This window comes from Xenopus laevis, chromosome 8S, assembly GCF_017654675.1.
Source record: "Xenopus laevis strain J_2021 chromosome 8S, Xenopus_laevis_v10.1, whole genome shotgun sequence".
Taxonomy (NCBI): Eukaryota; Metazoa; Chordata; class Amphibia; order Anura; family Pipidae; genus Xenopus; species Xenopus laevis.
The window spans coordinates 28,670,342-28,691,837 of NC_054386.1; the positions used below are offsets into that span (position 1 = coordinate 28,670,342).

At 43.1% G+C, this 21,496-nt stretch overlaps 1 protein-coding gene across 5 annotated transcripts in view; it reads left to right on the forward strand.

Annotated features, from left to right (window-relative positions):
• The window catches only part of kcnt1.S (potassium channel, sodium activated subfamily T, member 1 S homeolog), a 99,974-nt gene that overhangs the window by 57,873 nt on the left and 20,605 nt on the right, over positions 1 to 21,496 (forward strand). For all 5 annotated transcript variants that reach the window (XM_041574762.1, XM_041574763.1, XM_041574765.1 and 2 more), the window contains 16 exons: positions 5,197 to 5,276; positions 6,765 to 6,861; positions 7,228 to 7,275; positions 7,829 to 7,877; positions 8,058 to 8,117; positions 10,150 to 10,224; positions 12,358 to 12,441; positions 13,378 to 13,472; positions 17,348 to 17,528; positions 18,572 to 18,736; positions 18,935 to 19,071; positions 19,307 to 19,370; positions 19,641 to 19,749; positions 19,918 to 20,026; positions 20,471 to 20,620; positions 20,851 to 21,080. In XM_041574762.1, the coding sequence (XP_041430696.1) occupies positions 5,197 to 5,276; positions 6,765 to 6,861; positions 7,228 to 7,275; positions 7,829 to 7,877; positions 8,058 to 8,117; positions 10,150 to 10,224; positions 12,358 to 12,441; positions 13,378 to 13,472; positions 17,348 to 17,528; positions 18,572 to 18,736; positions 18,935 to 19,071; positions 19,307 to 19,370; positions 19,641 to 19,749; positions 19,918 to 20,026; positions 20,471 to 20,620; positions 20,851 to 21,080 (1,733 nt within the window). The remainder of the gene's footprint in view (positions 1 to 5,196; positions 5,277 to 6,764; positions 6,862 to 7,227; positions 7,276 to 7,828; positions 7,878 to 8,057; positions 8,118 to 10,149; positions 10,225 to 12,357; positions 12,442 to 13,377; positions 13,473 to 17,347; positions 17,529 to 18,571; positions 18,737 to 18,934; positions 19,072 to 19,306; positions 19,371 to 19,640; positions 19,750 to 19,917; positions 20,027 to 20,470; positions 20,621 to 20,850; positions 21,081 to 21,496) is intronic.

Below are 21,496 nucleotides of genomic sequence, written 5' to 3' on the forward strand. Positions count from 1 at the left end.
AGTTTGTGTCTTTGTTTTTGCATTGTAGCTAATGTGTCAAAATATAAATTATTCAACACATCACTTCTGAGGCTTTTAACAGTGACAGCATTGTATCGACAGCAGTAATAATGACTAATGATGTATAATTGATGTGTGTTGATGGTTCTGTGATATTTCTGCAAGTGCCACTTACCAGATCCATGAGAACAAACTCTCTGGTATCATCTCACCTTTTCTCTTGAGAATCAAAGCAGTTTTTGTTTCCTTTCCTAATATGCTACTTATTTGTAGAGCTTTGTGTTACAGATTTATAGAAACATAGGGGAAAAAGTCACCCTGATACCCTGTCACCAAATCTCCCCCTAACTGGCCTTCAGGCTGGGCCCCCTTAGCTCATAACAAGGTTACAGATATATAGAATCATTGGGGTAACATTGACCCTGCTATAGTTCCAGGGGTACCCAGGGCACAAATAAGCACTCACCCCAAATCTCCCCCTAACTGGCCTTCAGACTGGGCCCCCCTTAGCGCATAGCGAATAAATCATGTGAATGATACGCCATGTCCATAATAACCACATTTGGGTTCCCTGCAATTGCACTCAGCACATTTTATAGATAAACACTACTCCTAATTAATGCAGCCAAGTCTTAATTAGCAATTAAGCCTGGGATCCCACTACGGCAAATTACAATATATATATAATCTAAACGGCAACCATTGCATGCGACTTGAGCAGCCAACACCTTCCCCATTGCTTGCTGGCTGCTCTATTCCTATAAGCAAAGGAAATGTTGGGCATTATAAATGGGGAACCCCACAAGGGAAGGATTACAGGGTGCTGAGCCCCAGTACTGTTTCATAATGACATTTCAGTATGGGGATAATAATGAGAAACTGACAGCACTTCCCAAGGAGCCAGGAGTCTACTGCTTGGCACCCTTAGAACATTGGGTGGCATTGTGCTCTTCCTTCAGCCCATTGTTTCCTGCTTTGTTTGTGTTTAAGAGCTGCCGCCAACATTAATTTTCATTGCTCTGAATGTTCACGCAGCACCACCACATCCATCAGCTGTCAGGCAGCAGAACATCGCCCCAGGGACAAGTGTGTAATTGTGCTTTGCTCCAGCAACAAGGGAGAGCTCCTTTCCCAAAACAGTGCACCTACGTGCTACACCATGTCACACAATTAGTAGACCCCCAAACCTCACAAAAGATGGACCCTCTATACCCCTGACACTCCATCTCCCCAGCACCCATAGACACTACTGCCCTTACCATGATCTCAGGTGTTTAGATTTCTTTGGCTTGACACCAAGGAAACATTTTGGGATCCCAATCCAGATCCTGGATTCCATGGTCTAATTGGCAGATGCAGTAGGGCTGTAGAGAGGTATAGTTACCATTTGGCTTGTATTTTATTGGCCTAGCCAGTACAACACCAACCAGATTTACTGGCAATTCCCAATCATTCTACCCCTGGCCCATAAAGTCACACTACCCCTCCAATCTGCCCTAATTCTTACTCATTGATAGACCCTATCATTGTCCACCAAATCTCCATCCAGTCAGCCCTTTTTATATCTCCATAACTGCCCTCTTAGGTCCTTCCCACTCCACCCAACCCATCCAGATCTGGAAGATATGACCATATTAATATAAATATATATATTTAATAACATCTTTCAGCTTCCAGACACACTTTATCTACTTGGCCACTAGGGAGCTCCATTGCTAAAAGGGATATCTGCACCAGGGCAGTAATTTATACAAGCTAAGAAGATATCGTTTTGTCCTTAAGATCATCATGACTGACAGCAGACACAACCCATTTCTGGGGATTTAATGGCATAATTGCAGGTGTTTAAAACATGTTAATGGACTAACTGCCTGTCAGGCCCAACCAGTGGCCACTCATATTGATCTACAGTCTACTCACTGCTAAGCGTTTCCTTCCCTGTGGTTACACTCAGATGGACAGTTTGCTTTGGAAATACACAAGGGATGTATTGCAATCAACTTGCGTCTCTTTGGTACTGTTCCTTTAACAGTTATTTACGTCTATTACATGTCACGAAACGGAGGTACTTCTGCATTGATATGAGTAATACAGTCTAGTGAGTCACATGTAATAGTCTCTAGGAAGAGAAGGGAGTGTGACTGTGGGATAGCAGGTATAGTAGGGAGAGATGGTGTCTATAGTAACAGTGGGATAATAGTCTCTGGGAATGGAGTGTGACTGTGGGATAGCAGGTATAGTAGGGAGAGATGGTGTCTATAGTAACAGTGGGATAATAGTCTCTGGGAATGGAGTGTGACTGTGGGATAGCAGGTATAGTAGGGAGAGATAGTGCCTATAGTAACAGTGGGATAATAGTCTCTGAGAAGGGAGTGTGACTGTGGGATAGCAGGTATAGTAGGGAGAGATGGTGTCTATAGTAACAGTGGGATAATAGTCTCTGGGAAGGGAGTGTGGCTGTGGGATAGCAGGTATAGTAGGGAGAGATGGTGCCTATAGTAACAGTGGATAATAGTCTCTGGGAAGGGAGTGTGACTGTGGGATAGCAGGTATACAGGCCCGGATTTGCGGCAAGGCCGCATAGGCCCGGGCCTAGGGCGGCAAAAAAATAGGGGCGGCATGCCGCCCAGCCGCACTATGGGGACGCGAGCGTCCCCATTCAATTACAGCAGCTGCACCGGCGAAAAAACGCCGGCGCGCTGGGAAGGGGAGGTGAGGTGGGCGCTAGGACCGCGCGGCCGCCTGGTCGGACCGCGCGGCCTAGGGGCGCCGCACATTGAAATCCGGCGCTGCAGGTATAGTAGGGAGAGATGGTACCTATAGTAACAGTGGGATAATAGTCTCTGGGACAGGAGTGTGGCTGTGGGATTTTGCCATTTCCCTAATGTATTTCATTGTTTCAATTTGCTACTGGGACTGTTACTGTCAGTTATGTATCAGTGAGAGCAGCTGTGCCAGAGAGTTAAGCCCTTGTGGGCAATAGGTTTGTGCCAACACTAAATGGGGACAGGGTGCTGAGTAACTGGGCAGGGGAAAGAGACAAAAGAGGGACCTTGAAGGGAGATTTTTTAAAGCCCATGAAAAGCCCTAGGCAGCATCGGAGGGAGTAGGAGCATTAGTTTGAATTTTAAGCTGTTCTGGAAACATGTAAGTGTTGCCTTTATGTGCTATGAATGGTGTAGGTGATGGAAATTAGGAGGATTTGAAGATTTTGGGGAGGAATAAAGTAGAAAATAGACAGAGGGCATTAGGCAGGGGCTAATATCGAAGGAAGGCAGAGAAGCTAACAATCTAATTTGGAATCCCGTTGTGTCGGTTGAGAATTATTCAGCGCAGATTGGAATTGTTATCCTGAGCTCCCTGCATACAATGTGCTGTTCCGAATGCTCGGCGGGGCTGCTTTTAGCTCCCACACAACCCAGCACTTAAATGGACCGTGGGCAGGGATACAAAAATCTAATTTCTTTTCACTTTATATTCAGAGTTTGGTTCCAGGTCCCTAATGCAGGAATATTTCCTTTATCTGGAGAGCTGGGCAGCTGAGGGACACACGGGGCACAATATACGACTTTCCTCTTGGCAGAAATAGCCATTTATTCCATTTCAAATAGGTGTATTTAGCCTTAGTACCTCTATATACATATCCCCTCCTCCTCTTGCACCCTGGCCTTTTCTAATAAGGTGACTGCAACCTGTTGCACGTTCTGTTCTGCAGTCACAACCACTCAGGGGCGATCCTGTTCCCTCCGCCGCCTGAGGCAGCAGCAGTTACTGCTGCCCCCCCTCCCCCGGAAATTCGCTCTTAAAGTACCAGAAGCAGCATTTTTGCTGCCCCTGGTACCTAGTGGGGCGCTGCCGCCTGAGGCGACAGCCTCAACTTGCCTCATTGGTGAAGCACCCCTGCAACCACTACACTGTTTTCCTTTAATCCTTATATGTTTTATGGAATGTTTGCTCAGTATGGCTGCAAGTCACTCTGGGGTCTTATACATGGGACCGACACTATATTTATCCCCCTGTTTGTCCTGGGGTATTATACATGGAACTGACACTGTATTTATCTTGCTGTGTGTTCTGGGGTATTATACATGGAATTGGCACTGTATTTATCCTGATGTGTGTTCTGGGGTATTATACATGGAATTGGCACTGTATTTATCCTGCGTGTGTTGTGGGATGATATTATAAATGGAACTGGCCCAGTATTTATCCTGCATGTTTTCTGGGGTATTATACATGGGACCGACACTATATTTATCCCCGTTTGTCCTGGGGTATTATACATGGAACCGACACGACAATGTATTTATCCTGATGTGTGTTCTGGGGTATTATAGATGGAATTGGCCCTGTATTTATTGTGTGTGTGTGTGTGTATATATATTGTGAGCAAGATCAGACAAACAGACAGATCTTTAACAGGGCAAATTCCATTTATTGTTCACATATACAGACTCTGTGAGCAAAGCAGCATAAAATGAAATAAAACAAAACATAATCCTTGCCACACTTGGGCTCTAACTAATACACAGGGTGGTTTCCCTCTCTACTACCGGTCCCCTACTAGGATTCCCGGCCAAACACACAAGTACAACTCCACAGTCACAGTACCTTTACAGTGTCCTTTTTCTGTTGGAAAAACAAATAGCTGCTTCCAATGGCTTTCTCAGTCTGTAGCTCAATCAAACACTGACTTCCCCTCTCTAGCAGACCTAGCCTGCTAATTATTCCCCAGGTGAGACTTTCTAGGGGAATTAACCCACTCTGTATAGATAATATATAATGAAAGTGAGAGAGAGAGAAAAACATCTCTGTAGTATTTTGACTCTGTCCATAAAATGTAATTGACCTCCCCAAACAAACACCCTGTGCCCCCCATCTCTGTCCCACCTTATGTAGTCCCCAAACAGGGGGTTTAGGCCTGTGCCTATGACACAGTCCCATGCAGCTGAATCCATTCTAATACAATGCTGTTGTATACTGGTAATATTATTGAATAATATTGTGATTCTAATGACTGGAAGTCATGCTGCTGGGCTTGTTTTCCTTAATGAGGTCATGCATGTTAGACTGGTCTACAGAGACACTGCAGGCTCACTTTACTGCACTGCTGTCTGGAGAGGTCAGGACACCCCTGGTGGGGCAAAGGAAGTCATCTCTTATATCCCCTAAAATACATGCCTCTCTCTGTTGCAGGGTGCAAGTGGAATTCTATGTGAATGAGAACACCTTCAAAGAGCGTCTCAAACTGTTTTTTATCAAAAACCAAAGATCAAGTAAGTTTTTATGCTCCGCAAGTCAGGGGGGTAACCAGTTAGGGGAGAGACTCTAGAATGTGTCCTGTAAAGCGCAATGGAAGGTGTTACACTACCAACTAGTGGGGAAGCTGTGGAATGATAGCAAAAACCATGAATATCTTGTAAATAATATCCTTATAAACGGTGAGTAGTGATATAATCAGTTATAAATGGTGAGTAGTGATGTAATCAGTTATAAACGGTGGGTTCTGATGTCATTTTTGTCACATGACTCACTAAAACTTGTGTATTATAATAAATAAAGTACCCCTTGTTGTAAAATATGAGGATATTAGAAGTAACCTCGGAGTTCCATGACCTGTATTAAAGCACTCGGCCATTGGCCTCATGCTTTTATATGGTCATGGAACTCAGGGGCGTAACTACAGAGGAAGCAGACCCTGCGGTTGCAGGGGGGCCCAGGAGGTACAGGGGGCCCCATGAGGCTCTCATTGATGATTTCAACATATATTGGTAAAACAGGACAAACACTGGATATGTTGGGGGCCCTAAAATTAATTTGCTGCGGGGCCCAGCAACATCGAGTTACGCCACTGATGGAACTCCTCAGTGACTTATAATATCCTTATATTTTACAATAGGGGGTACTTTATTCACTATATATATATATATATATATATATATATATATATATATATATATATATATATATATATATATATATATATATAACAAATGAACCGCACTCTGGGTCTTTTTCAAGTGAAAAAATTGCTGTTTATTCCAACGTTTCGGCTCCTAACTCAAGCCGTCCTCAGGGACACACTCCCTGAGGACGGCTTGAGTTAGGAGCCGAAACGTTGGAATAAACAGCAATTTTTTCACTTGGAAAAAACCCAGAGTGCGGTTCATTTGTTATTTTTGTATTTACTATATAACCTGCACCTAGGCATTTGATATATATAAGGAGTGCTCCAGGTAGACAATTTTCCCATGCGTTGCTGCCTCTTCATCTGGCTCTGGAATAGATTTGTACTGTTTATATGTTGCCTTATATTTATATAATAACTGGCCGATAGAGTAACGCCAATAAATGAAATGCGGAATTCACTGCTCTATAGAAATGTCTTTTGTACTCGCCTTTTCTCCAAGGTAACTGGGCATTGTCCCCTTAGTTTGGCTAAATAGCACTGCATGGGGGGGGGGGGGCAAGGGAAGCCTTTTGTACTCAGTTTGCTGCACCCTGGGAAAAAAACCTGACCTACATGTTTTGCCTTGAAGGATCCAGGTCAGTTTCTGGAAAACTAGTAGAAAGCATGGGGGTAATATCACTATCAATATCAGGGATTCAACAGAAAGCTGCACATCCCCATCTGCTGGCTACATGTGGTATAGCAGCAGCTAAATAATTCCCTCTCTCTGCTATTTTGACTCCCCACAAATAACATTGTAACTGGGCATCCTTGATATTTATAGAGGGGTATTGATCCTGTCCTTCCTCCCCAGGCCTCAGGATACGTGTCTTCAATTTCTCCCTCAAATTGTTATCCTGTTTCTTATATATTGTCCGGGTTTTGCTGGATGATTCGACGCAAGCCGAGTGGTAAGTTCCCCTTGTACTTTCATTCATGGAGTTCTCAGAGCAACCTGGCAGCTCCTACATAACGACACAATAATATGGGCAGGCAGTGGGTAGAACATACTATTGGCTGCTAGGATGAAAGAAAGTCTGTGACTTAAGCAGTGGGTGGGGCTTCAGAACTCTGATGGAAGCCTTCATGGGGGGAGCAGGGAGTCTTTCATTCATGTAGTGGGTTAGATTAGAACTTTCCAATGGCAGCTATGAAGGAAGGGGGCAGGGTGTCTGTAATTCAAGCAGGTGGTATTGCAGGTATCAAGGTATGACTTGGTGGGGGTGATATAAACCAGATATTACAGTAATTTCATACTATGTTTCTTTACTTTACAGCTGCCCAAAGCAGAATGCCACTGTTCATAAACACCAGGAGATCCGCTGGTAAGCAGCACGGGCTCATTATAAGTGATAAGTCATTGCGTGGGTTGGGTTGCAGTTTGGAAGTGCCGCCAAATACATTTTCCAGCTGACTGGCTGTCAGTGTGTAGAGTTCGTATCCCATATAAAATTTAGAGTTTAATGGTGATTTTACCCTAAACACACTGTAGCTGCTGTGCCCCAATGTCTTAGTCCTGGACTTTGCTGCCAGCTTGTAGGCTGAGCTCTACTATCTGTTCAGCACACCTCATACTGAATATATATGTATTGACCAAACTAACGGACTTCGACACATCGAAACAATCTCGAATCTAATGAGATCTGCACTTATATACCCAGCTTTAGAGATGAGTTGAGCAGTGGGTAGGACTCAGCCCACAAGCAAGAAGCTTTTCCAACTATGGCAAAAAAATAGGAGTCTCTTTCTGTCATTGACATTCATGCAAGTAATGAAATGGTGGGGGTTATCACTTTAATTAATGCTCTGGAGTCTGGGCTAATGGCGGATTTTCAACCTAACTTGTTCTTTACTGCTCTTTTTATCATGTTTGCACAGGGAAGCCATCCTGTGGGTGGAGAGAGCAACTCCTTTATGGGTGATACAGGTAGGTGATGCTATCGGACACCGGACCTGGAGGTGAGCTGGCTTCTGATACAGTGTTCCTAGAGTCAGAAGTTGGTTACAAGGACCTTTTCTTTCATTGGGCAGAATAATATTCTCTTTAATGAGTAATGTGGGCACTTTATTAATCGTGTATTGGAAATGCTTGTGTCTTTCTCTGTAGGTTATAGTGGCTGTTATCAGTTTCTCCGAGACAATGCTTCTCATCTATCTCAGCTATAAGGTAAGGAACCTCATAAGACTAATGATTATGTACTAAGTATCTGCCCGGCTGCTGATATGTTACAGGTTATTTCTCATTAGCCAAATAGGTGCCGGTAGAGACAGTATGCCTTTTTGACTCCCATCCTACCAGCTTGAGTTCTAAAAGGAAATATAAACCCTCAAAACAATTTGAAACAGTCCCCCAAGCCCATCCCCCCGCTGTTAAATTTGGCTGAAATTTAACTTATTGAGCAGAGGAAGTCTTGTCAAGACTCCATCAGTTCCATGAAGCAAGACAAAGCTCTAGAGAAGAGTCAGTGGGAGGCTTTAGTTGCTCCTGTGGGGAAGTAAAAGGAGGCCGATCTCCTCTAAATATCAGATTATAATATTCATGTATATTCATTTGAGTTGGGAAAATCCCTGCTATTAGCAGAATGCAGATGAGGGCTGTTACGCGTGTGTTCTGCTCAGGAGGTACCGGTGGGGTTGGATAGGACTGGGATTCCTCTTTGAACATATAATTCTTATTCATTTGCCTGTAAACATCAGTCCCTGGAGGGTTCTTTCCTGCACCGTCAGCAGAAACGTCTAAGTTTGCTTTGGAAAGTAACGGCCGCTTCAGGCTAAAGGCACAGAGCTGTGTGTTTGACCTCTCCTTGCTTTCTAAAAATGTCGAAATGTGCCCCATGGCAGCAGAAACGCTGACTTTCTTGGGTTCCTTACTCTGCATCAGGCTAGAATTATTGCCTTTAATCCTTAAATCGTTAAAATCACATTTTAAGCAGGTTTGTGTGAGAGCAACTGAACATTTGTGTGCCATTAGCATAAGGAGTATGGAACAATACCAAATAACGGAGAAGTATAGCCAGGCTAGGGACACAATTATAGGCTGCAAACTGCCCAGGAATTTGGAGGGTTCAATTGGGCCCTAATTAATAAGCCACTTCAACTTATGTTGGTAAATGGATCATCTTCTGAAAGTTTTGTGGGCCCTAAGATTAATTTGCTGTAGGGCCCAGTTGGGCAGCTCAGGTTGATGTTTACTTCTGCTCTAGAGAAAGGAAAAGTTAGTCAAAGAGAAGTCCTTAGAAACAGGCCACCAAGACTTAAATGAAGTGAGCCTGCACAGCTTGGTAGACAGGAAACTTTATTAAAAAAAAATGATATCAAACTGTTACGGTTACGGTTCCAATTTTTTGCAAAAAAAAAATAAAAAAATGTGAGATTCTGACTCTTCAAATAGAAGACAAGACCGAGCCTGGGATGAAATGACTTGGACTCTTAGGGGCAAATTCACTAAGATGCGAAGCGCCGAACGCTAGCGTTAATTCGCTAGCGTTTGGCATTTTCGCTACTGCGCAAATTCACTAAGGAACGCTGGCGTAGTTTCGCTAGTGTTACTTCGCAACCTTACGCCAGGCGAAGTTTCGCTAGCGACGAAACTACACAAATTCACTAACTTGCGCAGTGTAGTGAACGCTACATTTTACGCTAGACTTCCTTCGCCACCTCAGACCTGGCGAAGCGCAATAGAGTAGATAGGGATTGTTTAAAAAAGTCAATTTTTTTTCTAAGTCCCAAAAAAACGCTGGCGTGTTTTCTACATGATGGCTGATAGGCTGAAAAAGATCAAAAATCTTTTGGGGCTCCCCTTCCTCCCCCCTACATTTCCTGACTCATGGCAACTTAACTAGACAGTGGGCACATGTGTAGGGCAAAATAAAATTTTTATTTGCAGATTTGAAGGTTTTCTAGGCATTTGTAGTGCAGATACGTGTTCCTCCATTGAAATTTGAATTTCGCGCCGTATGCAAATTAGCCTTCGCTAGCGTAACTTCGCTTTATATAGCGAATCAACGCTAGCGCAACTTCGCAACCTTACGCTACCCCTGTGCGCAACTTCGGATTTTAGTGAATTTGCGGAGCCCTGGCGAAACTACGCCTGGCGAAGTGCGGCGAAGTTGCGCCTGGCGCAACTTCGCATCTTAGTGAATTTGCCCCATAGTTGGATTGTGGGCGTTTTTCATTCTAATCTGTTCTCTTTCTCGCAGGGTAACATCTGGGAACAGATCTTTCGCATCTCATTCATTTTGGAGATGATCAACACCGTTCCGTTCATCATCACGGTGAGTGTGCAAGACTTTGCATTGATTCTGTGCTTGGTGCTGTAAGAGAAGACAATTTGGTGTATGCAGATTCCCCCGTGAGCCCCATTACTCTGATCTCAAGCTAACCTTGGTCACGAGTACCCTGGTCTTGAGGCAGAGCCACCTTTTTGGCTGTAGGAGCAATTCTTTGTTTCTCCAGTATATGAATTTCTAAAACATTGGCTTTCTTATTCTTCTGCTCCAATCTGAGCATTAGCCAAACCATTAACATATCTAGAAGTTTCTATATAACCCCCCCCGATACAGTGGTCTTTTTTAAGCTATACACAGACACACACCTCATTACTGTACTGGCTCGATCAAATTAATTTGGCAGTAAACAATGGCCCATGTAAATATAGGGTGCTATTATCATATCCTTCTTTAATGTTCCAGGATGAATAATGTCTTTACAGCTTGTCACTAAGGTGATTAGACTCCCGGGGTTGTAATGAAACTGGAATTACAGTGTTAGTGCAAATGTCAGGTTTTATAAGGGAACAGTCATGTGCTTGTGTTTCAATGGAGGCGCCTGCGGGATACCCATTAACCTGCCCCTACCGTTAGACTTACCCAGTAGGAAACAAGCCATTTCTTTCATCGGCAGGAATGGGGAATAATTCATTCCTACGCACTTTTATTTTTTTAGGCCTTGAAAAGTGAAACTCATAGACTTAAGGAGATATCGCCCCAGCTGAAGCATTGCAGGTCAATTCACTGACCAACTTTTGCTTCTCAGCTCAGAAACATTTGGTTTGTCATAAAAATCCCTGTTTATTGCATGACACCGTAATAGTTTCAAGCAAAGATACACCAAAACTATCCATTTTTGGACACTGGCGGGTACTAAAAACAATTTTTGGCGGTTGCTAGCTCTCAGGAGGCTGTTGGAAAGAGGCTGAAGTTCTCGGTTGCTCCATCTGTGGTATCTCCCATGTGTAGGCAACATTTTACAATCTCCTGCTGTGAATTTCTGCTACACACCTTCAAGTCCATGGCAAAACCAAGTACTATGTCTGATCCAGCCACTCAAGAGTATGATGGAATTAAGCTCTCACAGCTATAATCTGCTCTCCAAACTCAATTTAATCTCGTTGCAGCAACATGGTCCCCCCCATTGAGATAATCTACAGGAACAAACATAATAGAATGTACATAAAAGAGGAGTGGGTATATCTACAAATATTTGTAGTCTGTATGTGCTTTAGAAGGTGTGGTAATAGATACAAGGCTCTTAGGGACTCTAGACAAGGGGTATTTCAGCCACCAAGCAGCCTTTATCCTATTGCAGTCCCTAAACTCCTATCCACCCTTGAATTGTTCTACTTGTTCTGTTCCATGCACCTTAGTTCTTCTAGACTAGGGGTCTCCAACCTTTTATTTTACCCATGAGCCACATTCAACTGTAAAAAGAGTTAGGGAGCAACACAAGCATGAAAAATGTTCATAGAGTGCCAGATAAGGACTGTGATTGGATATTTGGTAGCTCCCATATGTACTTAAACCTATAAGAGTCTCTATTTGGCAGAACACCTAGTTTTTGTGCAACCAAAACTGGCCTCCAAGCCAGGAACTGAAAAATTAACACCTGTTTTGTGGCCACTGGGAGCAACATCCAAGGGGTTGGTGAGCAACATGTTTCTCAAGAGCCACTGGTCTGGGACCACTGTTTTAGACTGTCTATAAACTGGGAGCTCTTCTGAACAGAGTTCATAATATGGACGCAATTATGACAGGGCACTGATAGAGAATAGGGATCCTGGCTGAGCAACCATGAGAACTCGGGCTCTATATGGCGAAAACAATGGAAATTCCTAATTGGTGAATGCAGCCCCAACCAACAGTAGCTATTTTGCTATGGTGGCACAGTTAATTCTGCCACAAGAATTCCAGTAAGCTCCACTACACTGATGCGTGCTCTTTTGTGATGAGCAAAAACACCCTTAAGTCTTGAATGGTACAAGACTTGCCATTGACCTTGGGTTTCATAGTCCTCATGAACCAACTCCTTTTCATTCAGCTGAGGTCGAGCATTGAATTTTGCTCAGTTTAGAAACTATTGCTTTGAACATCACAATTGGTTTCTTATCCAGTTCTTTTTTCTGTTCCTAGATATTTTGGTCGCCTCTGAGAAATGTATTCATTCCCGTTTTCCTCAACTGTTGGCTGGCAAAATGTGTTTTGGAGAACATGATTGTGAGTATTGGTACAGCTCTACACTTAGGAGAATGACCCCAGCTCTCAGGGGCTGTAATAGACCAGTTATAAGGTTTAGTTATAAAGGGGAACCAAATTTAAACGTTGAACAAATATGAAAAGGGATTTTGTACCATTTCCAAATTTCCTATGCCCAGAGAGGATCTATGCTATTTTACAGTTTATTGACCTTTGATATGAACATATCCACTTCCACCCTCTTCATAAACTCTCAAACAACAGGCTTGCGTCACGGACCCTTAAAACCCTCAACGTACATTTTATGCCTGAACAGAAGCAAAATGTGGAACAGTTCACAATAATGTTCCGAACCCTCCCCTTTAATAGGGCCTCGCCACCGAGCGCCAAGGAAAGAATGATTTCTGATTGTGTCCATTAAGACCATTCATTCTCCGGATTACATTTCCTCCCCGTGGTTTTGTCACAAGAAAAGTAGTCAAAGGGAATTTTTATGTCAAGTGGCAGGTGCTGATTTCTTTCCTACCTGGCAATTATGGAACCCGTAAAGAAATACAAAAGCCTTGCTTTTTTTTTGCGCCTGCTTAAAACTTGCAGAGTCATGTTTTAGGATTAGGAGTCAATAAAGTTAATCTGCCATTAGTTATAGAACAAATGTGTCCTTTGTTATCAACACTGGTCCATTTAGGGTCACTCTCTTAGACCTATGGAATAACAGAGGCCAGCAAAGGCCACCTACCAAGAAGTCCTCCTCCTTAAGTTCAATCATAAAAGCGTCCTTGTATACCCAAGACACACATCTCTTCATCTAGCTCCCAAAACATTCCAACCTGATAACCCTTTCCTTATTAAATCAAGTTGTTATCCTGGGTTTCGTCATTCTTCGTTACATATTTAGATAATTTCCCTGCCACACTCAAAAGTCACCTCTGATCTGCTGTGAATTGTCTCCTCCAGAATGACCTACATCGAGCTATCCAGAGGATACAATCGGCCATGTTTAATCAGGTGATCATTCTGGTCTGCACCCTTCTGTGCCTTGTGTTCACAGGGTAAGACGTCAACTCTTCTGTCTGCCGTACTTTGTTGTCTTTGCATACAGTATATTGGGAACCATGTTGCTTTAGACATACCAGGATTGGTCCAGCCTATTGTCATTCTGTTTAGAGGTTGGAACACTTTAGAGTTGGGTGTGCCTGGTGGAAATCTGTTTTTTGGGCCCAGACTTTGTTAGCCAGACATTTGAGTAGAAGAATATATTAGCAAATTTAGGTTTATCCACAATTTACTAATTTTTTTGTACCGTAAACCAGTGGTTCCCATCCTATGGGGTCGGCTTCCCTTGTGGGGTGAGACCAATAGGCTTTCTCCAAAGATCTCCTTGGGAATTTTGATCCAAGGGTTGGCCAGAAGCAGTGTCCCACCAATTATACCCACACAAATTTTGGTTCTACAGTATAGACCAATGATACCCAACTGACCTCAAGCTGGGCTTTCAGGTGTGTCTAGTAGAGTAGATAGGTATTATTTCCACATTACACCCATAAGGCAGAGACCTCCTGCAACTGCTACAGGACCCCCCTCCCCCAGTTTGGGGATAAATTGATCCTCAGAATTCAGGCTTCTGCCCCCAACATTCTGATGTCACATTTGGTTCTTCTACTCAAAGCAGGAAAGGATTAACCGCACCAGCCTTAAATTTGCAAAGTTCAGGCACCCTCTGTGCCCAGCTCAGTGGGGAAGATTTATTTTCCCAATTACTGCAAATAAACCACTGATACTGAATTAGAACCTTTACATGTAATTAACAAAGACAAGGGAAAAACAATGGGTGTGTGTTTTCTCAATTTAAATCTTGAGCCTTGCGCCATGTGGCTTTTTTTTGAACAAATGATTGGGAAGTAGTTGAAGGCCAACTAAAGTCTGATATAATCCAAGGTTACTATATGTATTGCATTTACTAAAGAACATAGGGTTGTTCTGCTGATTCCTCTCATTGCTGGGCATGCCTGTGCTGATCAGCTTGATATTATGGGCATGGTCAACCCTGGCAGAGAATTGACTCTCTATTGATTAAGCCCAGGGCCAATGATCAGGTCATACTCAGTCAGGCCCACTGAGAGAGGACTGCATCAACACCCCAAAGCAATTCTTCAGACTACTAACCTGTCTGATATTGGGACAACTTTAGGCCAGGTGAAGGTTAGACAGGCCAGTAAGGGCTCCATTCAAGCCAATAAGCTTCTGAAATGGTGTAGATTGAGCGGTTATATTTATAAAATCATTGTTCCCAGCATCCTCAGCCAGCCATAATATGTGAGGTAATGAGCCCTGAGACACGACTTTTGCTATGCAGGCTCCATGGCAACACCCTGTGCACTCCGGCCTTTCCCACTCATGCTAAGAGCGTTCGACCTCAATGCACAAAATACTCGACTGCTGAGTTATTGTAAAATCCTCATTTCAGATAATCGTCTGCCTTGGCATCACGACAATTATTTCCTCTCTACGGGGCCAAAACATTCACTGAAAGGAGCCGTTGCCGCAGACTCCAAATAGTGCAATTACGACTTGGGGTGAGAGGGGAACAGCTGCTAATTGCCTCTTAAAATTAGAGGCAAAGTGGTCTTGCCTTTGTGTTTCCTCCCTGTGAGAGTGGGAGGAAGGAAAATGCCTCTAGGCTGGATGGAGATAGAAAACCGCACACAAATCATTTCGAATTCATTACAGAAGTGCTTTTTGTGGCACAGATTTGAGACCTAACCTGTTCCTACCCACGCCAAAGCCTATGGAATAGTCTTCTTGTAGAGAATAACTCATGAACCCAAGCACAAATGTAAGTGTGGCCATACATGGGCAGATTTAAGATGCCGATTCACTTCCTTAAGACCGATTTGGCGGCTTATCTGGCCGTGTATGGGTCCTTCCAATGGGCCTCCATGACTGATATTCTATAAAAATAATAGGTCAGATATTATTCAAGCAGGATTGGCTTTTCCACTGTGATCGAGGATGACATCAGCTAGTTGATGTGGTCCTTGCCCCATCGGCAGCCATTCACATCCATCCCTAGGACCCTGCCTTTGGTGGGTTTATCAGGAGAAAGAACTGCTCGTTTGGCCACCTCACAGAACAAAGTCAGATGCAATTCTGGATACATATAAATGCTAGAAATTCTGGAGAAAAGATGCACTATGGGGAAAAAATGGCTTGCATGATTTCTTAAATTAGCTCTTCTCATATGTACATGGCCATTCAATATGATTTTAGCCTAACTTTTGATTACTCCTTCAGAAATACCTTCTACGGCCACAGTTTGTGCAGAAATACAAATACAGTATACAGGGCTTCTTGGTCCATTAATCTCGCAACAAGAGGAACATTATGACAATAGAGCAAAGATACCCTTGGAAAGTGTAGGAGCAGGGTCAGAAGATGATTTATGGAGCAACCAAAGTACCCAAGACAGATGGTATTAATAGCAAGTGCTTACGCTGTGCCGACTTTTATTAACACAATCAGTAAAATGGCAACACATTCGTGCATTTAAGAGGGGAATTCAATACAAAGATTGCTCAGGGGAGTCTGCAGGCTTCAATGCTAGAAAGTTGTAAGAATTAACAGGAGCTGGGCCTAATGTTTCACAAGGTTATTATATTTAATGGTCTCATAGGACTTTGTATATTGGGAAGTTGCTTATAATGATATTTTTTTCTTCCAACTTTACTTTCTGCCTTTTTGTCACATCCTCATTTCCAAGGTTTCCTTCATTAGAAAAAGATATATATATATATAAATTGTCGCCAATGTTCCTTCCGCCATTCATGCAGCGAGTGTGGCGCAAGGTAACATTCCATTGTCCTGTACTTTTATGTAAGTGGAATTATGGCTGTTACGCATGGTCATGACAATGCCCAATGAGCCCTATTATTACCTTCTGATCACAGCTGGATAACAGTATTAGAGAAATGTCTATTGTTTTGTATAGTTTTTGGAACACAAAGTCTATAAGGGACACATGATGTTAGTGACTCATTGCAATCTGGGGCTACATAATGTGGTGGGACTGGCAGTTGTTTCTGGGTGTTAAACGCCAACATTGTTATCCAAGCCAGAAGTCGAAATCCTTAATAGTCACAAGTATTCTGTTACCGTCTCATCTCATTCCCAACTCAAGAGGATTAATATGAAGTTGCCCCTTCCTTTTGCTGATATAACTGCCCCATGTCTTCTGAGAAGGTTCCCACTAGATGTTGGAACATTGTTGCTGGGAGTTCCATGAGCATTAGCGAGGTTGGGCACTAATGTTGGGGATCAGGCTCACAGTCAGGGTTCCAGTTCATTCCACAGGGGTTCAGTTGGATTGAGGGCTCTGGGTTGAGGTTCTTCCCATTCTGTACAGGCCTGGCTCTGTGCATGGGGCATTATTGTGCTGACACTGTAAAGCCCCCCCCCAACTGTTCCACAAAGTAGCTGCAGGAACCCAAAACATGGAAACAGCCCCAGATCATTCTTCCTCCAGTGCATATGCCAAGCCCTTTAAGGCCAGAGAAATTTCCACTGCTCCAGCGTCCAGTGACCTTTACACCATTCCAACCATGACTGGTATCGCACATGGTGATGAACGACTTGAAATAGTCTGCTCACCAAAGTAACCCAAACACTCTAGCAACAGTTCTTCTTCTGACATTACTTCCATGGTTTGGGATTCAAACTAAGGACATGGACATTGAGATGAGGGGTCTGGATACTCTTGTCCATATATTTGTATACAAGGCACCTCATTTCCCAGAACTCCTCTAGGCACCCAACAGAAATAAGCCATTGCTCTGTACTGCTCATTATTATGACTTCTATAATAATGAGAAACCATATTATTTTTAAGCCCTAAGATAACTGATAGCACTATTTTGTCTCCCATTGTCAGCATGTGCGGCATCCAGCATTTGGAAAGAGCCGGAGAAAACCTCTCGCTCTTCAAATCTTTTTACTTTTGCATCGTCACCTTTTCCACTGTGGGTTATGGAGACGTTACGCCCCAAATCTGGCCTTCCCAGCTGCTTGTGGTAATCATGATATGTGTGGCGCTGGTGGTATTGCCTCTACAGGTGAGTCTGCGATCCTAAGATGTAAAGTTTTTTGGGTTCCTTCCACCCATTCTCTTCTCTAAGTCAAGATGCAATAAAGCTATTGTTCCTTCTTGCTTATGTTTAGGCATTGAGCGATCCATATAGTCACTTTTAATATACAGGAGAATGTTGACTAAATGTAGTAGCTGGGACAGGACATTGTGGAGGTGTTACAGTAAAGTTACAATGGCCACAGAAAGGAGAATTCATATTATTGAGGTCCTGATCAGGCCTCCTTATATTTGTCATAGGCCGCTTTACATCAATATCATCACAACTGTTTGTACCCAAAGGCACACTCTGTGTAGTTGCAGCTATTCTGCAGGACTGGTTTGTCCCACAAGCTGCTGCAATAATGAGCAGATCTGGGAAAATTCCTGCTTTTCTTTGGGCCAGAAAGTAGTGACGTGCCGCCTGGACTCAGCACAGTTACAAAATTGTCTCCAGGACACTACCCACCAACCTGTGCAGGCTCAGTTAGACATGGGCTTTGTCATCTGTTTTAGACGGTTGGTTTCTCATGGCCTTGGTCAGCTCAGTATACAAAAGAATTTATATCAAAAGATATATGTCCCAAGGCTTTTCAATAATTAAAATAAAAATATTTATTTAAGTTACATTAAAAAATATCTTTTGATATAAATTCTTTTGTACGTTGATTGCCTATGGAACTGGGGCGAGTCCCTTTGGCTTAATGCATATAGAGATTAATTGTGGACTCCCATTCAAAGATTGACACTTGGTCAGCTCAGGACCTTCTTGAATTCCACCCTTTGAGAAACTACCACAGATATGACCAATGGCCTAAGCCTGAAATGATGGAGTCACCAGCTAACAACTTTTAGGATAGGGTATTTCATCTTGATATGGCTAACTTAATGTTTTGAGTTACTCATAATGGAGGATTGGTGGTCAATTGTCTAGAAGAACCAAACAATGAAGACACTTTCCTGGCCACCTTCCTCATGTACTTCCAGTTTTGTGGCTTCTAGGACGAGCAAATGTCCATTTTTTGTTCTCAGTTTGAGGAACTGGTGTACCTGTGGATGGAGCGTCAGAAATCTGGAGGAAATTACAGCCGTCACAGGGCCCAGACGGAGAAGCACGTGGTCCTTTGTGTCAGCTCCCTGAAGATCGATCTGCTGATGGATTTCCTCAATGAATTCTATGCCCACCCTCGACTGCAGGTATTTGTCTTTATTGAAGAAAACATTAGCACAATGAAATCAAACTGGGCCGGGATGAAGACGTAGATATCTTAAGTCATTGGAGGCCTCCACCACTAAACTAAAGATGCTTGAAGATGTATTATTTTAGTTGCCTGCACATCAACGTAAGTTGCATTGCCAAGTCAAGCTAACTGCTTTTACTTGCCCTTCTTTCAGGATTACTACGTAGTGATACTTTGTCCAACAGAGATGGATATTCAAGTTCGTCGGGTCCTTCAGATTCCGTTGTGGTCTCAACGAGTTATCTATCTCCAAGGTTCAGCCTTAAAAGATCAAGACCTTATGAGAGCAAAGTGAGTAAAATAAAACCAACAACAATGGACTTTTTAAATATAAAGTTCAAGAGATTGTTCAAGTTTAAGAGAATTGACGAACCTATTAGAAGGAGAACTTGAGACCCCATTATATAACCAGGATCTATTCAAGTCATCATTATTTTTTGCAATGGTTTGCATAAAGGGCCACCAGATAACCTAAAAATGTATTCCCTGTATGTCTCATATGATGAGGACAATTTATTTCTTACAGAATGGATGATGCCGAGGCTTGCTTCATCCTCAGCAGCCGCAACGAGGTGGACCGCACAGCAGCAGTAAGATCCGATCCATACCTACCCTTAATTTGTACTATAGACATTTATGGACATTTGTAGAAGATGCCACCCATGGTGATGAGTGGATTTTTGGCAATGGCTGCTGTTATACCGTAGGATGTTATGTAGCAGGCAATATGCCTTTAATATTTATCTTTCCAGCCTGTCAATCAATTATTGATGATTTATAATTGAAGGCTAACTTCATTTTACATTGACCATACTATGTAGGATTGTCTGCTAAATGATGTTATCTTCCTTTTTGACCAGGACCATCAAACCATCTTGAGAGCATGGGCAGTAAAAGATTTTGCCCCTAACTGCCCTCTGTATGTGCAGATCCTAAAGCCTGAAAATAAATTCCATGTAAAATTTGCAGGTGGGTCAGATTGAACACTGGGGAGAGTAAATGTTGTGCCCGTGGCTACTGCCCACAGGAAGTGATGTCATATTGAACAGAAAGATGCTTTTTGGAATTATTGCATTTTAATATGCTCTGGTGCCTGTACTGTAAGAGCAACTGCTTACAATGATATTTGCTTTACAGATCATGTGGTTTGCGAGGAGGAATTTAAGTACGCCATGCTGGCCCTCAATTGTGTCTGCCCGGCCACTTCCACGCTGATCACCCTGCTAGTTCATACCTCCAGGGGGCAGTAAGTAACTTTTCTATTCATATCCAGATTAATATATCACCCCTGGCTTTGTTTTCCATATGCTGTATGAAAGTTTTAGATTCCATTTATTTACTCATATAGCTTCCCTTCTTTGGTGCCATTTTCTAGCAAGAAGCCAAGAAGGGGGCATAGGTATTCCCTTGTACTAGGTATTGTTCAGCAGGAACAGCCCCCTAGGTGTGCTCATAGTCTGTACAGAGAGATCCCATAAAACTATTGCAGCATAGGTATTCCCCTGTACTAAGCACAATTCAACAGGAACAGCCCCCTACGTTTTGCTCATAACCTGTACAGACAGATCCCATAAAACTATTGCAGCATAGGTATTCCCCTGTCCTAAGCACAATTCAGCAGGAACAGCCCTCTAAATTGAGAGATACCATTGCTTGGAAGAGAATAATCCCTAAAAAATTGTTCCACCAGGGAAGGACAGGAGTCCCCAGAGCAATGGCAGAGGATGTATGGACGCTGCTCTGGAAATGAAGTCTATCACATTCGGCTGGGGGACAGCAAGTTCTTCATGGAGTACGAGGGCAAAAGCTTCACCTATGCTGCTTTCCATGCACACAAGAAGTAAGAGAACTGATTCCATTCAATCTGGGGCAGAGAACAATGATATGTTACTTTATAAGTCAATGGCCTTTTAACTGTTCCATCTTAGGGTTCTCCAGTAGGCTTCCTAATGACCCAACCAAACTGGGGATCTTTGGTGGCACATTCTCAGCGGCTTAATATTAAAGCCAGGCTCATGTTAGAATATTAACTTGTTTCTGGCTTCATTATGCTTTGCACTCCTTCTCCAGGTATGGTGTGTGCTTGATAGGAGTCAAGCGAGAAGACAACAAGAGCATTCTTCTGAATCCTGGGCCAAGGCACATCATGGCCTCTAGTGACACCTGCTTTTATATCAACATCACCAAGGAGGAGAACTCTGCATTCATCTTCAAGCAGGAGGAGAAGCAGAAGCGGAAAGGACGAGGCTTGTATGATGGGCCATCGCGGCTGCCGGTTCACAGTATCATCGCCAGCATGGGTGGGTAATCCCCACAAGCATTTCATCTACTGGGTTGTGCGAATGAATGCTTGTCCTTGAAACATTCATACGACTCCTCTTCTGAGCACTTTTGCCATTTACAATAATATCGATCTGCTTTTAGAATGCATTTGACTAAGAGAACCACCTGCTGTTCATTTGGCAAACTGGACGCAGTTGGTAGAAAATTATGCTGGTGAGAAAAGGAAAGTCTTGTGTTGTTGCGCTGCTCAGTCACTAAAGTGAATGAGCAAAGAAGAGTCATCTGACGTTTTCTTGGTCAGAGCAGAGTTTTTAAGTCTGGTTGTAGATTGTGCTTTGCTTCTTTAGGTTATTGTTCTCTTCTCATCTCTTCCAAGGCTTATGATGAAACCTTTGGAGGGTTGAGACAGCAACAGATGCAACGAGTGACTGAC